This window comes from Dromaius novaehollandiae, chromosome 18, assembly GCF_036370855.1.
Source record: "Dromaius novaehollandiae isolate bDroNov1 chromosome 18, bDroNov1.hap1, whole genome shotgun sequence".
In the NCBI taxonomy this organism is placed as follows: Eukaryota; Metazoa; Chordata; class Aves; order Casuariiformes; family Dromaiidae; genus Dromaius; species Dromaius novaehollandiae.
The window spans coordinates 13,169,646-13,182,860 of record NC_088115.1 but is presented as its reverse complement, the minus strand read 5'-3'; the positions used below and the strand labels follow the sequence as shown (position 1 = coordinate 13,182,860).

Here is a 13,215-nt window from a genome sequence, read left to right as displayed (position 1 = left end):
TAGAGTAGTATTTTTACTGTTTATGTTGTTTGAGGGCAGTGTAAATGTTATAGCCCAGAACTTAAAATACTGCATTTAAAAATCAACATTTTTTTTTGAAAAGGTGTCCATGTTATTAATGCATGAATTTACCAAATTTAATGCTGTACCCCAAAAAAGGAGAATAAGATCATTTTTCATTGCTAAATATTTCCTAGTGCAATAATCATGGGATTTGTTATGCAATCAGTGACTTTTTCTTAACCTTGATCACTTATCTACTGTTTTTACCTCAGAAAAGCACCTACGGAAGAGGGCTATCCTTTCACTATGATTTACACCTCTTCTTGTTTGAAAATAGAATTACTTGCTGGTTTCATTGGAACTTGTTTAACTCAAGGATGTTAAAAGCATCTTTGTTTAAATATTTTTTATACCATTTTGTCCAGAACAGTCTACAGATAGAGTTTCAGTTTCTACAGATAGAGTTCAGTTATGCAGTTTTATGTATGCATTAGACTACTTATTTTGCAATAATTGCAATTAGTACCCACCTTACCAGTGTGCAAGCACGATAGAAAAACAAGTCGTAAATCTCAGCAACAGGGTATTACGAAGCCTCTTTACACATCAGGCAGACATATAACAAAAGCTACCTGAGATAAGGTATCTGGGATAAATACAAAGTAGCATCTGAAATGTATTGTCACTGAACGGGTGAAACCTGGACCTTGAATTGCACTGCTCTAAGCTGTAAATATATTTTCAGAGTTAGAAGTATAGACAGCTAGCACGGGGACAAAAGTCCTCGGTCCATTTTTGTTGTCATCAGATAACTCCACCTAAAAAAAAGAGCTGAACCATGGAATACAGCTCCTGCTTCATAGGCAAAATTCATCCTCAGTCCTTGTGAATTGTGGCCCTAAGTTCCCTTAAAGTTGGAGCTCTGTTCCGATGCCAAGATGAGACTCAAGAATTACAGTTTTTCATGGAAGAAAATACTTCCTTGATTGCTGCCTTTCTTTTCTCTCTACATTATTACGAAGCCCTGTTGTGCTCGCTGCCGACAGTGACTTAGCATCACTAACCCGGGCTCAGGAGCGTCGCTGCATGCTGCATCCTGCGAGCTAATCACCACTGACGCTAGCATGTCTTTGCAAATAATTTTGTAAGTAATCAGTTTATGTGGGACTGCTGGGGAGGCTGCGTTCCCAAGTTTACGAGATTGGAGTTGAAAGGAAACAGCAGGAGCAGATGAACGAGGAAGGCTGTGTTCCTGCGGATAATGTAGCACTTCTGGTAATAAATAAAATGTACAAACACCATTTCAGAAAATCATAAGAAATTTGAGAATGCTGTGGAGCAGGTCTGTCAGCATAAATCTTTCTGTTTAGAAAATTATCAGATACTGGGGAGAATCTTAAAAGCAGCTTAGGAAATGTGCATTATGCTGCTCCCCTCAGCAACATGTATATTTAAACAGGTTTTTATTTTGACAACATCATGCAGAAAACGCATTCATCTTTGTGTTTCTCTGTGTGTGCGTGCGTGTTTGTCTGTGTGTGTTAAGCAATTGCTTTGCATGTTAACACCTGGATACAGAATCCCAGTGTTTTAAAACCAGTCCCAATCTGCAGCTTCTCATGCCTGTGGTGTGTGAAGGGATCCCAGGATTTGCACATAGATCAGGTAGAACTGAAGTCTTTCAGCGTTATTTTAGAAAGCAGTTTTGTATTTTGTGCATATTGGAAATGCCTAATAGTGATAAGTTTTATGCTTAAAGCAAACGCTACACCCTATATTTTTTGTTATTGCAAATTAGCAACAATTTGCACAAATAAAAAGTGGAGGAGTATATATAAAAGCAGCTCACTGACATGCAGGGATTTGCTGCTCTAGTATTGATGGTAAACCCAGTAGTATAATTATATTTACTTCTTTTACTACCACTTTCACAGGAGATTTCTGCAAGAATTCCTGAATATTGTTCCTAGGCAGCCACTTTAATTACGTTTCATCTAATTAGCCACTTCTCTGTCGCAGGGGATGGAGTGTTTGGCAATAAAGGCAGGAAACAAAGTAGACTCAGGTGGCTACAAGATTATTAAACAGATTAAACATGTTGACAGTGCCAAGTGGGTAACTGCAAACTCTTCCCTTCCTGGACTTCAGTGCTCACAGTGAGAGGTCCGTCGTCCAGGGTGATGTCCCCCGAAACCCATATTTTTAGGATTGATATGTGCCTTTGCACATGGAACATAAGCATTTGGCTCTATTATGTACATTTGCTATACCTACCTTTATATTAAGCCCAGAAAATTGGGGGATATTTTAGAAATCATTTACTCAACCTCTTTATATGGTTTTGACTTCTAGACAACAAGGAAAAAGTAAAATAAATTTCAGAAGTAGTGCACGTGACGTTAACTCCCTCCCAAAATTAGCAGCCCTGTTCAGATGCTGTGCAATATATTAAACTACTTCACTCCCCCTTACTATTCTTTTATTGCCTATATCCTAAATAGACATTATGTATTTAATATCACATCGAGCTTGAGAAAATAATTTTTTCCTCTTGGTTATAAGCCACACGGGGGCAGTAAAGAATACAAAAATACCAAATAAAGTAAAAGCTGTCTTTTGGAACAGTCCTGAAAGGAATGAGATAACACAAATGGCTTGTATGTATATATTTAGATATTTTGATAACATTCAGGAATAAGTTTTTCACACAACCCCTTTATTAACTGGCACTGATCTTTTTTTTTTTTCCCCCAATCCAAATATTTAGCCGTTTGTGGCCGTGTGATAGGGCAGGTGGGCGAGTGGGCCTCCATGGAGAGCTGGGCATCGCTAAGGAAAGCTGTCCCGTGAGTCCTGGGCAGCCGCGAGCCCGGCTTTCCTCTGCTTTCAGCAAAAAGCCATTTTTAACGCTTTTTGCGCGTGGCACAAATTTTTTTTCATGCAAGTCCTGTAACTAAGTGTACTATTGCTAACTAAAAGGGTACATATGACAGAAGTTTCAGGGAATAGGGGAGGAAATGAGAGGAAAGTAATACTAAAGCCAAATAAAATAGCCCATACTTAATTCTCAGAGTTTCACCACCCTCCCCATTTATATTTATGTGAAACATCCTATTTTCCTTTGTGCCTTTTTTACTGCCAACAGCAATGAAAAGAGGTTTTTTTTTAGCTATTTACCTTACCTTTGTCTGGAAGGACTTTTGTGTTTGCAGTTTGGAGCCAAGTGGGTGTTATTACAGGACATTTTACTTCATTTTTTGAATACGGGCAGGGAGGCGCCTGGGCCGTCCGCGCTGCGCCGGGGGCTGCTGGGCGCTTCGGGCCCCTCCGGCTGCGCTCCGACTCCATCTCTCCTCTCCCGTTTCCATGGCTACGCAACTCACTGCTAATGAATTAAAGCTGGCGTTGGGTTATGGTATTAAGCTGCAAACTCAGTGTGGTAAAGTGTTAGGTCTTGCTGGGGCTTAAAAATACTCTTCTCGTTTCGAATTATCAGCGTCCTGATAATTAAGTCATATAAATTAGGAAATTGATAGTTCTTCACAGCAGCTGTAATTACATGGAATTGGAAATGCAATAATATAAGAAACAAGCTGCCACAGTGATGAAGAGTGTTGCAGTGAACAGGTTTTTCCCCGCAGATTTTGACTTGAAATTTATTGGATTTGTTTATTTTATTAAGGGTTCGCTAATGGCTCGGCCTGTTGGGTCGAGCCGAATCCCCGCTGAGCTGGCAGGGCTCGAAAACCGGCTCAAGCTTTCTGTCCTTCCTCGAGACTGACAAATTACTTCAGTTTCTCCTTTTTTCCGCCTGGCAGGAGTTTCCCTGGTCTGCCAGTGCTGGAAGCGCTGAGCTGGTCCGGCCCGTCTTGCGCAGAGGCCAGGTAAAGGCGGCCGTAGCTGAGCGTTACCTCGCTCTTGCAGTGGAAACCTGGGCTGTAGGGTGAAACTTGGGTGTTGCTGCCGTGGGAGAAGGAGATGTTGTGAGCGTCGCGGTGAGCGAGCCGGGCAGCGGGGCCAGCATCCCGAGTGGGACGCGGCTGCTCGGGCTGAGCTCGGGGTGGCTCAGCCTCCGAAGGGGCTGGATGGAGGAAATACCAGGGCGAGATGCCAGTTTGCCCCAATTTATTGGGAGGTCAATGCAGGCAGGGCTTCGCAGAGGCATCGGGCCGTGGAAGGGTTCCTCTGCCCAACTTGAGAAGAGTCTTGGGCCCCCCATGGGGCCTGCAGCTAGCCTGCTCTGCTGGTCCATAGACCTCCGACCCTCCTTCCCATCCAAATGGTGATTTTTTCTAACGGAGACTGGAGGCAGCGCTGCTCTCTGCTGTTACATTATTCATTTGCTGTTTGTAGCCGCGTGCGACTGCACGGGCAGAGCAAGCTGGGCTGGGTGGAATCGGCCAGGGGAGAAGCGAGACAGCGCTGGGCTTCAGCGCGAAGCGGGGATGTCGGGCTCGGGGAGGCTCCGCTGTGAGGAGCAAAGTGATGGGTTTCGTTCCTGGGACGTGCCAGCCGAGCCAATAAATCACAGGCAACGTGTGCCAAGAAATGTGCCGCTACTAACGGGTCATGTGCATGGTACATGCACGCACCTCTGCCCGTGAGCGTGCCGTTGTTGTAAAATATTTTCGCATTTGCCTTTTTCTGCTCTTGACAATGTGCAAGCGATGGATCTCCCCACCGGGCATCTCTGAGCTTGCCCAGGGGACCCTGCCTGGGCAGCGGAGAAGGACGTTCCCCAGGGAGCCGCGTGTCCCTGGTGCACGGGCCTGCGGCACTTCCAACAACTTCTCGTGGGAAACGATGTGGGTTTTTCCTGTGTGCGGTTGTGCCGGAGGATGGACGGGGTGGCAGGAGGCCAGGCAGTTTCAGAGTCCAGTTTTTGCAGCTAAATGGTGCAACCAGCAGCGGGGAAGAGCTGGGGAGGGAGGGAGAGGCCAGGTGTTAACGCGCGAGTGCAATAACCACGTCGCGTGTTGCTCCGCACAGATTGAGGGCAGGAATGCAAACCGTGTGCGTTTTGTCGCGTTCTTCACCGGTTTTATTTCCTTATCTGCTAATGGGAAAAATGACTGATTTCATGGTTTTGCTGTGTAATTCCTATATTTCTGGACTATAGATATATATAGATAGATATAGATATAGATATTTCCTAGAAGGCAGAAAAAAGCAAGGTTCATGTTTCTTGTTTTGTTCTGTTAAATTGTCTTCACAGTAAAAAACAGAAGGTATTTAAAAAGTTCTAAAAAGACTCAAAAAGCACATTTACTGCAGTTCAAAATTGGGTGCAATGAGGGACTAGTATCCCCTAAATCACTTCCTTTTCTTCTTTCCTTCACACTTACCTATTAGGTTTTGGAGAAGGCCATTTTTTATATATATAATTAAAAGGACAGTTATTACACTTACATTTTTGAAAAACAATTGAAAGCCTGAGATACCTTTTTCAAAAAAACACATACAGAAGTCCATAAAACTCTCCAGTATAACACAGTGTAACTTGCTATAATTTTTGTTTTATAACATTCCATAAAGAAACGCATTTAGGATATTGGGCTGAATATATAAAGTGTGTCTCACCTATGGTAAAAAGGTGTGTCTCACCTTTTACCCTTTTTCAGGGTAAAAGAACTGGCCGAGATAAGGTGCGTCCAAACCAAAGGAAGTAAGATGATGTGCATGTCTTGTTTTCTTTTAAGATTAACTCTTCTGCTACCAGCACAGACTAATTTATCTTTAACATGCTATTTCCCTGGTTTGTTTGCTGCAAGCTGGCTTTGTTGTGACAGTATTGTTTTTTTTATCAGAGATATTAATCCGAGCTGTCCAAATGTAAATTTAAAATGAATCCAGTGTCTGGAATGCCATGGTTAATGTCAGCAAGTTTTAATGTCAGTAAATAAAAATGGGTGGATTCAAGCAGGATTCTGCTACTTGCAACTTTAGTCATGCTAGGAAGAGGCAGAATACTGTCTTTCTTAAAACCAAAGTAGTTCTTCATTGTAGAAGACATAAAAATAGTGTACAGTATATTGAGGGAGTCGAAAAGTGGGCAAATTTAAGCAAGCTGTGACATTCCTGATATTGTACAAAACCCTACTGTATATAATGTATAAAATGCTTTGAAATGTGATGCATAGGATGCTGTAAGGATGAATAGGTCAGAAGATGGTACAGAGTATTTTAGTAACTGTATTAGAACTGCTTTCTACTGAATGTGCCTTCCACTAAGATAGCAACCAGTGGGCTGTTTCTGGTTAGCTGCTTCTTCCTCCGGTCAGGTTTTCCTCTCCCGGGAAGCTTTTGGCCATATCATTCCTTTTTCTAGCCATATCCAACTGTAAGAAAACCAGTCTGCTCCCATCAAGATACCTGCCTTGGGTTTGTTTAGAAAACAAACCCGAGGAAATAGGTTTCTCGGGTTGTTTGTAAGACCAGAGCTTGAAGAGGGCACGATGGGCCGGTACAAGATCCCGAAGCTCTGGGCACCGTTTGGCAGCACTGTCTGCGGGGAGCAGGAGCTCGAGGCCGGTGCAGGGAGCATCCCAAGCGCTCGAGCTGGCCTTCACGGAGCAGAGGCCTCCCGCAGATTTTCTTCCCTTCTAATAAGCAGTAAAGCTATTCACCACGGCCGATCCTGGGGTGCAAAGGTAACAGTCAGAGTAATGCTGAGTGCTTTTACACCTCATTTATGCAAATTAAAAGGCATCAGTAGTGTAATATTTTCTTTAGTCTATTTATTTTTATTGTGCTCCTCTACAGTCTCTTGACTCTATTCTAGCAACAATTTTCATTTGTCATTCCCCATCTGAAGTATGAGATAAAAATTATAGCTTACATGAAAAAGACCAATGCCCCTGCAGCTTAAGGTATGCAAAAAGCTGGGGAAGTGTGTTTTTTCTAGCAAAGTATCTTATCAGCAAATTATTTCCCATCTGTATTGGAGCAAGAAATTAACATTTCTGGATTGAGAGAAGCAATTCAATTTTATGCTATAGAGTGCAATTTGCAGTAATCTTTTGAAATTTCTTAATCTATATGCACATGCATGAATCTGATTTGCTTCACAGGGGTTAAAAATCTTCCAGGACTTCATCTGCAAGTGTTGTTAGCAGGTGCAGAGGCGAGCGAGCTTCCCGCAGTATGTGGCTGCAAAAGCAGAGGTCTTATGGACTTGAGTGGCCCTAACAAAGTAAATGAGTCATTTCCAGATAAAATAACACAAATTGTTTAGAATCATTTAGAAGTAGGTAATTTTTATTTTTCAAGGGATATATGTAGGTTGTATATTTTTATGTATCTGTATAAATAGCTTTTGGAATCAGTGTAATTACTTGATTACCTCTTTATGCTATAGCTGTGTGATTACTTGTGGAAGCTAATATCAAAAAATGTGAACATCAGCAAATACTGCTGATATAAGGAAAGAGCAATTATTTGATTGGTTGTACCTCTAATGTAAAATTATTAGCAACAATTATCCTTCTCTTGTAAGCAGTAATCTAATTAACACAATGAATATTCTTTGAAGAGTACAAAAATATGTAGTACATATTACAGTGTGTAATTAGAGAAGTCTGGGTCTCATAAATGGGTCCATATAACTGTATCTCTGTATGGATTAATACTCAAAAACATTTTGATTCTGTATATTGGCTCCAGAAACCAATACAATAGCGTAATAGATTTTTTTTTTAAATGAGAATTATAACTAGGCCAGCTTTTGCAGAGCTCTAGGTTCTGAGATTTGCTCATTCTTTCTGTATGTAAAGAAAATTTATAAGTGTATAGTCATCACATTGTGTATAATCAACAATTCCAATGGGCTTTTCCAACAAAATACTCAACTAGAGGGTGAGTTAAAGTCATACCTAGATGCTGAAGTGAATTCCAGCCAGCTCTTAAATTTCCTTAAACATTTTGGGATGCGCTTTTCCCAAATCTTTACTTAACCTGTAAGCAAATAAGGCACAACGTGTGTTCACTTCGTGGACTTTCTGATGTTTCACATAAAATAGTTTCAGAATTTAAAGAAACATAAGTGACTTGCCTAATCCTTTAGTCATAACCAGAAATCATTAGTTGAGTTTCTGAATAGTTCTCCTGTCTTCCCCTTATTCTGGGTTGAATTTTCCTCCTCTGACAAAGTTTTTGAGTTGGAAGTTCAAGACACTCGACTGTAGCATTAGAAATAAATATCTGGGGAATGCTACCATGCAATCCTTTTGCTCCTTTTTTGTTCAAAGTCCTTGCGCACCGGATTCGCAGAGGAGCAGTCGGCTTCTGGGACGTAGCCTATTGGGGGTTAAGAGCACCTAGTGTATTTTGGAGGCAAAAATGTTTTCAGTTATCTTTTTTTTCAGTTTTAAGTTATCTTATTTTTACTGATCCTAAGATCTGCATACCCTTTTTTTGGACAGGAGGAGGGTAAGTGTCACAATACTTAAAATCTGCAGCTTTAAGAAAAGGAAGGCTTTCAGTTTTTGCCAAAGAAATTGGCCGTGTATCGTCTGACTGAGCAAGACGGTCCTTCATCAAAACCGTTTCGTAATGCTCATTAGTGTTTCTCACCTGCGATTACAGAGTTTGTAGTTTTGAAATTACCACGAGGGGGCAATAAGGGATGATTCCATTTATTCTGTAATAAATGACCCATTGCCTCTTCCGACTCAGTTCAACAGTATTTACTGATTCTGCGGCAATTGTCATTCACCGCACTGAAGAAGTTGCTAGGTTGTCTGTAGCAGCCATTGCAAGGGAAGCCAGAGTTGTGCAGATAACCTTTAGCTTTGCCAAGAAGCTCCTGACATAGCTGTTGACAAAATCAGAGCTGTGCTTTTATTGAAAAAAGCAAAGTTTAAGGCTTTCCTTTAGTACATCAACATGAAGCATTATTAAGGATGAGTCACAAAGTTCTGCTGGGTATAGAAGCATCCCTCAAGCTTCAAGCTTGTAAGAGATGTTTTGGTTTAGGTTTATACTTAAGGATGAAATGAATAATATGTATATATATATATGTGTGTGTATATATATACACACACAGTAGTTAATTCTTGAGAGCAGGTAAAAGGTACTGGATCTTTCAGGGCTTATTTTCCAACGAGGTCTTACTGTCCCATCCAAAACTTCATGGTGCCGTTAGCATCTGTAATGTCTTCAACACGATTGCTCCATTTTGCCTCTGTGCAAATAGCTTAATCTTTTTCCAGTAGCTCTGGAAACTTTTGTGACTGGTGCTGAGAGAAGACAGAGCACTCAGCCGTCGCTGAAGCACACTGCAGGAGTGACGTGGGAGGTGCTCAGTGCATCACCTGTGAAATACTTCCTTTGGGACGATTATCGTTTCCTTATTTTTCTCCTGGTACTTCTTTACCAGCTTTGAGATTTACGCTGTACTTTCCCTCGCAGCTTTAGCCAAAAAGCAGTCAGAGGCGTTCAGGTGAGGAACGTGCTCATCAGCGAGGGGTCGGCAGCCTGGGACGCGGTTATCGCAGTTTCGGTGGGGGCGTCAGGCCGTGCCGACGGGGCCGCGTGCCTTCATTGTCATGTCGCTGCCAGAGCCCTTCCCGGGGCCCGGAGGAGCCCAGCGTAGCCAGGCATGGCGATGGGGTGAGCAGGATGGCCGGCTCCCCGCGTCTCAAGGGCAGTCTGGGTAACTCATGCCTGGTCTAGCCATCGCCTACGCTATACAAATACAGAAGCAGAACAGTCCTTCATAGCAACTACTTGGAAAACAAGATTCTGAAAATGAGAGGCACTTCTGTTAAAAAAGAGATAGAAGCAGGAGGAGCATGTCTCCGTGGCTCATTGAATCTAAACGCTCCCTTGGGAAGGCGCAGCGAGGCCTTGGCTTGGTCTTAAGTATCAGGTTAAGATGCCGCCTCCTGATCCTGGCGGTTTCACCCTCCAGGCGCTTTGCACGGCGCCAGGCCGGTGTCTCCGCACCGGCAGCCGGCAGAGGGCACAGCCGCCCGCGCACGGCCGCGGCCCTCGGTGGCAGAGCGGCCCCCCGCTCGCCCGGCCTCCGCGCGCCCCGCTGCGTGTGGCTCCCTGTGCCCGATGCTGACTTGCACCCGAAGGACCAGAAAACGCCTTGGAACCGCATCCATTTGTGGTTTCGAGTGATGTATTTTTGAAACACTGCCAACCACCTACCCAGTGGGGTTTAAAGTATAAAAGCACAGTAACATAGTATACATAATAATATATATAGTAATATATATAGTATAGTATAAAGGAAAACTAGCATTGTCCATCTGATGTCTGATTGGAATCTCCCTTACTTGGTGGAAAGGTCAATATTGAGATCACTTCTTGCATAGCAAGACCGTGAGCTTTTATCTGAGACCCAGTACGCGAGAAAATCACAGGCATGACCAGAGAAGCCGCTTGGTTAAACCTTCTCCTCTTCTGGTACAAAGTCAGGTTTTCGGGTTTCTTGTTTCGCGTAAGGCCCAGTCCGGCGCCGTGGCCGGGAAGGGAGCTTTGCGCCAGCCTCGCGCGCCCCGAGGACACGGGGGTCTGTGCCGGCGGCGGGGTCTGCCGCGGGTCCGGGCCCCACAGAGCGGCCTCGTCCCGACGTCCTGTGCGGGACGCGATCCTGGCTGGCATCGCCGAGAGCTGCTTCCATCCGAGCACGTGATAAGAGCAATGGAAGAAATGCCATGTTTTAAGCTGAGTTACAAACAAAAAAATAATCAAAACAGTCAAAATTCGTATCCCCGTGGATCAAGCAGTCCCTTGCAGTCTGCAGTTTTTAAACTTGCCAAGGGAGAGAAAAGATTTTATCTTCCAGCCTCCAGTGGAGCTGCCAAAGGAGTATTCTAGGCCAAGCTTTTAAGGTGATTTTGACTAAACTTTAGTTTCTATACTTTAATTTTTTATCTGTAAAATGATGATAATACGCAACTACTGTCCTTTTGCGTTGTAGCGAGAAAAGCACTTATCTTTAAATGTCAAGCATATGTCAAAGGCACAAAGCAAATTAAACATATGAGAGATTATTTGCCAGGCCAATGTAATAGATATTTGGGAAAAAGCACTTATATCCCAAAGTAATGCTACTATTAAACCTTGGCTTTGCTTCTGCTGATATTATGGGATAAGTTTGAGGAAAAAAAGGGATATTACATTGTAGCCTGCATTATCTTTCGGTGAGTCTTACTTTTTTCTCTTCTGTTAACTTTGAGATTTGAAATGCAACTTACTTGAGCAATTATGTGGTGTCTTGTATGAAATACTGAGACTGTTGCAACCTTCTGCAAACCAGACTGTCTTGCCAAGACAGAACTTTTGTATGTAATATTTCCCTTCCTCCCTTCTCCAGATCAACGCTTGATTGAAAATCAAAGTTGATTGTAATGCTAGTTTGAAAGTGGCCATATTCATCTGCATTAATTCCCATATGTTGTTTTTATTTTAATGGAGGTTGTTTTTCCTAATGCATGTCAGAGATTTCCTAACTCTTGCTATGCAGACTGACTTTATATATAACATTTTAAAAGAGAATGTATTGAAGATACTGTTTATTTCCTGAAGTACCATGTAGATTATAGCATGACATTTTTAAAGAGCACTTCTTGTATTTCAAAACAAAAACACCAGATAAGCCTGCTGTTGGCATGAAAATAAGTGATTTGTTTTTTTTTTGGCTTTGGTTTTTGCTTTGGTTTTGCTCTGCTAACCAGATAAGCATATCCGCTTTTATCTGGTTACACACGAACACAGTTGTCCACTTTAATTCACTCAACACTGTCAAAAGTATTGTTGGAATGAGTCTCTGAACTTGTGTCTGCAAAGTTTGTTATGCAGCCTTTCTCCTGCGAATGCCGCCTCCGATACGGTCACCCACAGCCGTAACGTTCCCCCGATGCTCCGCTCCGCTGAGAAACCGGCCGCTCTTCTTACCGCCCTGTTTCTGTGTGTGTCCGTGTGTGTGTGTGTGTTCTTCAGAAAGCCAAACTGGGGCCGGCCGGTAACAAAGTCATTACTCCAACAGAAGACAGGGTGTCAAGCGTGCCGTCCAACAACCTGGACAGGGTGAAGCTGACAGATTTCAACTTCCTCATGGTCCTCGGGAAGGGGAGCTTTGGAAAAGTAAGAATTCGGGATGAGTGTTCCACTCGCGTTTCCTTCTTTTTTCTGTTTTTTATTTTTTCCTTGGGAAGCAATGCATGAATGATGCTCGTTGGAAGAAGCAAAATTCAGCGTGAAGAGGATGTGCGGTTTTGAGGGAGGGTTTTTCTGCAAGGCAGAGTGGGGGGGGGGCCCAGCAGCTAGCAGACTGCGGTTGGGACGGGTGCTCTGCTGGGGGACACCGCTCCGCATCGCTCGCAGGATGTAAAAAGCAGTTTCTGACTTTCACATCCTCACTTCTAGGCAGTTTCAAGTAACTTAAATCTAGGGTTTTGGTGTCACTGCCTAGGTCACTCTCCCAGTTCCAGAAGCCACCGTTGTTGGTGAGATTGGATATTGGGAAAAAGCTGATTCGAAATCTGTTAGTCAAAAGAAAGGACTGCTATTTTTCCGCCTGTTTTAACAACCAGTTGTGTTGTAAAGTGCCCTTTATTGAAGAACTCACCTGGGGCTTAGCATTTTATCAGCCCTTGGGCAATATGCCTGCGATTCCCAGGGGCTGGCCCAGGTCTCACAGGGAAGCTTCTGTTTGAGATGACTGGTACAGCTCATTGCAACGGGTGAGTAACGATATTTTTGGAGCTTCGATCAAGTTAGCCTGTACCGATAAAAGGAAAAGCTGGGTTGCCATTTGTACCAGTCCTTGGGCATGTGAGTCACCTTCCTTCCCTGGCAGCTAGGAGGATTTTCACTGTTTGTCTTTGTGCAGGTGATGCTGGCAGACAGGAAGGGGACGGAGGAGCTCTATGCAGTCAAAATACTGAAAAAAGACGTGGTGATCCAGGATGACGATGTTGAATGTACAATGGTTGAAAAACGAGTCCTAGCGCTGCAGGATAAGCCACCTTTTCTAACACAGCTTCACTCTTGTTTCCAAACAGTTGTACGTGAGCTCTGTCTTTCTTGCCGCCTTGATGTTTTCCATACTATATCGTTGTGGATTTTACCATTTCAGTAGCATTTATTATTATCCGACCTATATATCATAGGGCTTCTGCACATAGGAAACAGTGAAGGAGATAACCTATGCAATTGTCTTTAGCCATTAAACATGCTTACATTTTAAACCTAAAACCT

The 13,215-nt window shown here is 43.1% G+C and overlaps 1 protein-coding gene across 1 annotated transcript in view; it reads left to right on the top strand.

Annotated features, from left to right (window-relative positions):
- Positions 1-13,215, top strand: part of PRKCA (protein kinase C alpha) — a 162,566-nt gene that overhangs the window by 122,380 nt on the left and 26,971 nt on the right. The window contains exons 9-10 of the mRNA XM_064522756.1: positions 11,956-12,099; positions 12,848-13,021. Of these exons, the coding sequence (XP_064378826.1) occupies positions 11,956-12,099; positions 12,848-13,021 (318 nt within the window). The remainder of the gene's footprint in view (positions 1-11,955; positions 12,100-12,847; positions 13,022-13,215) is intronic.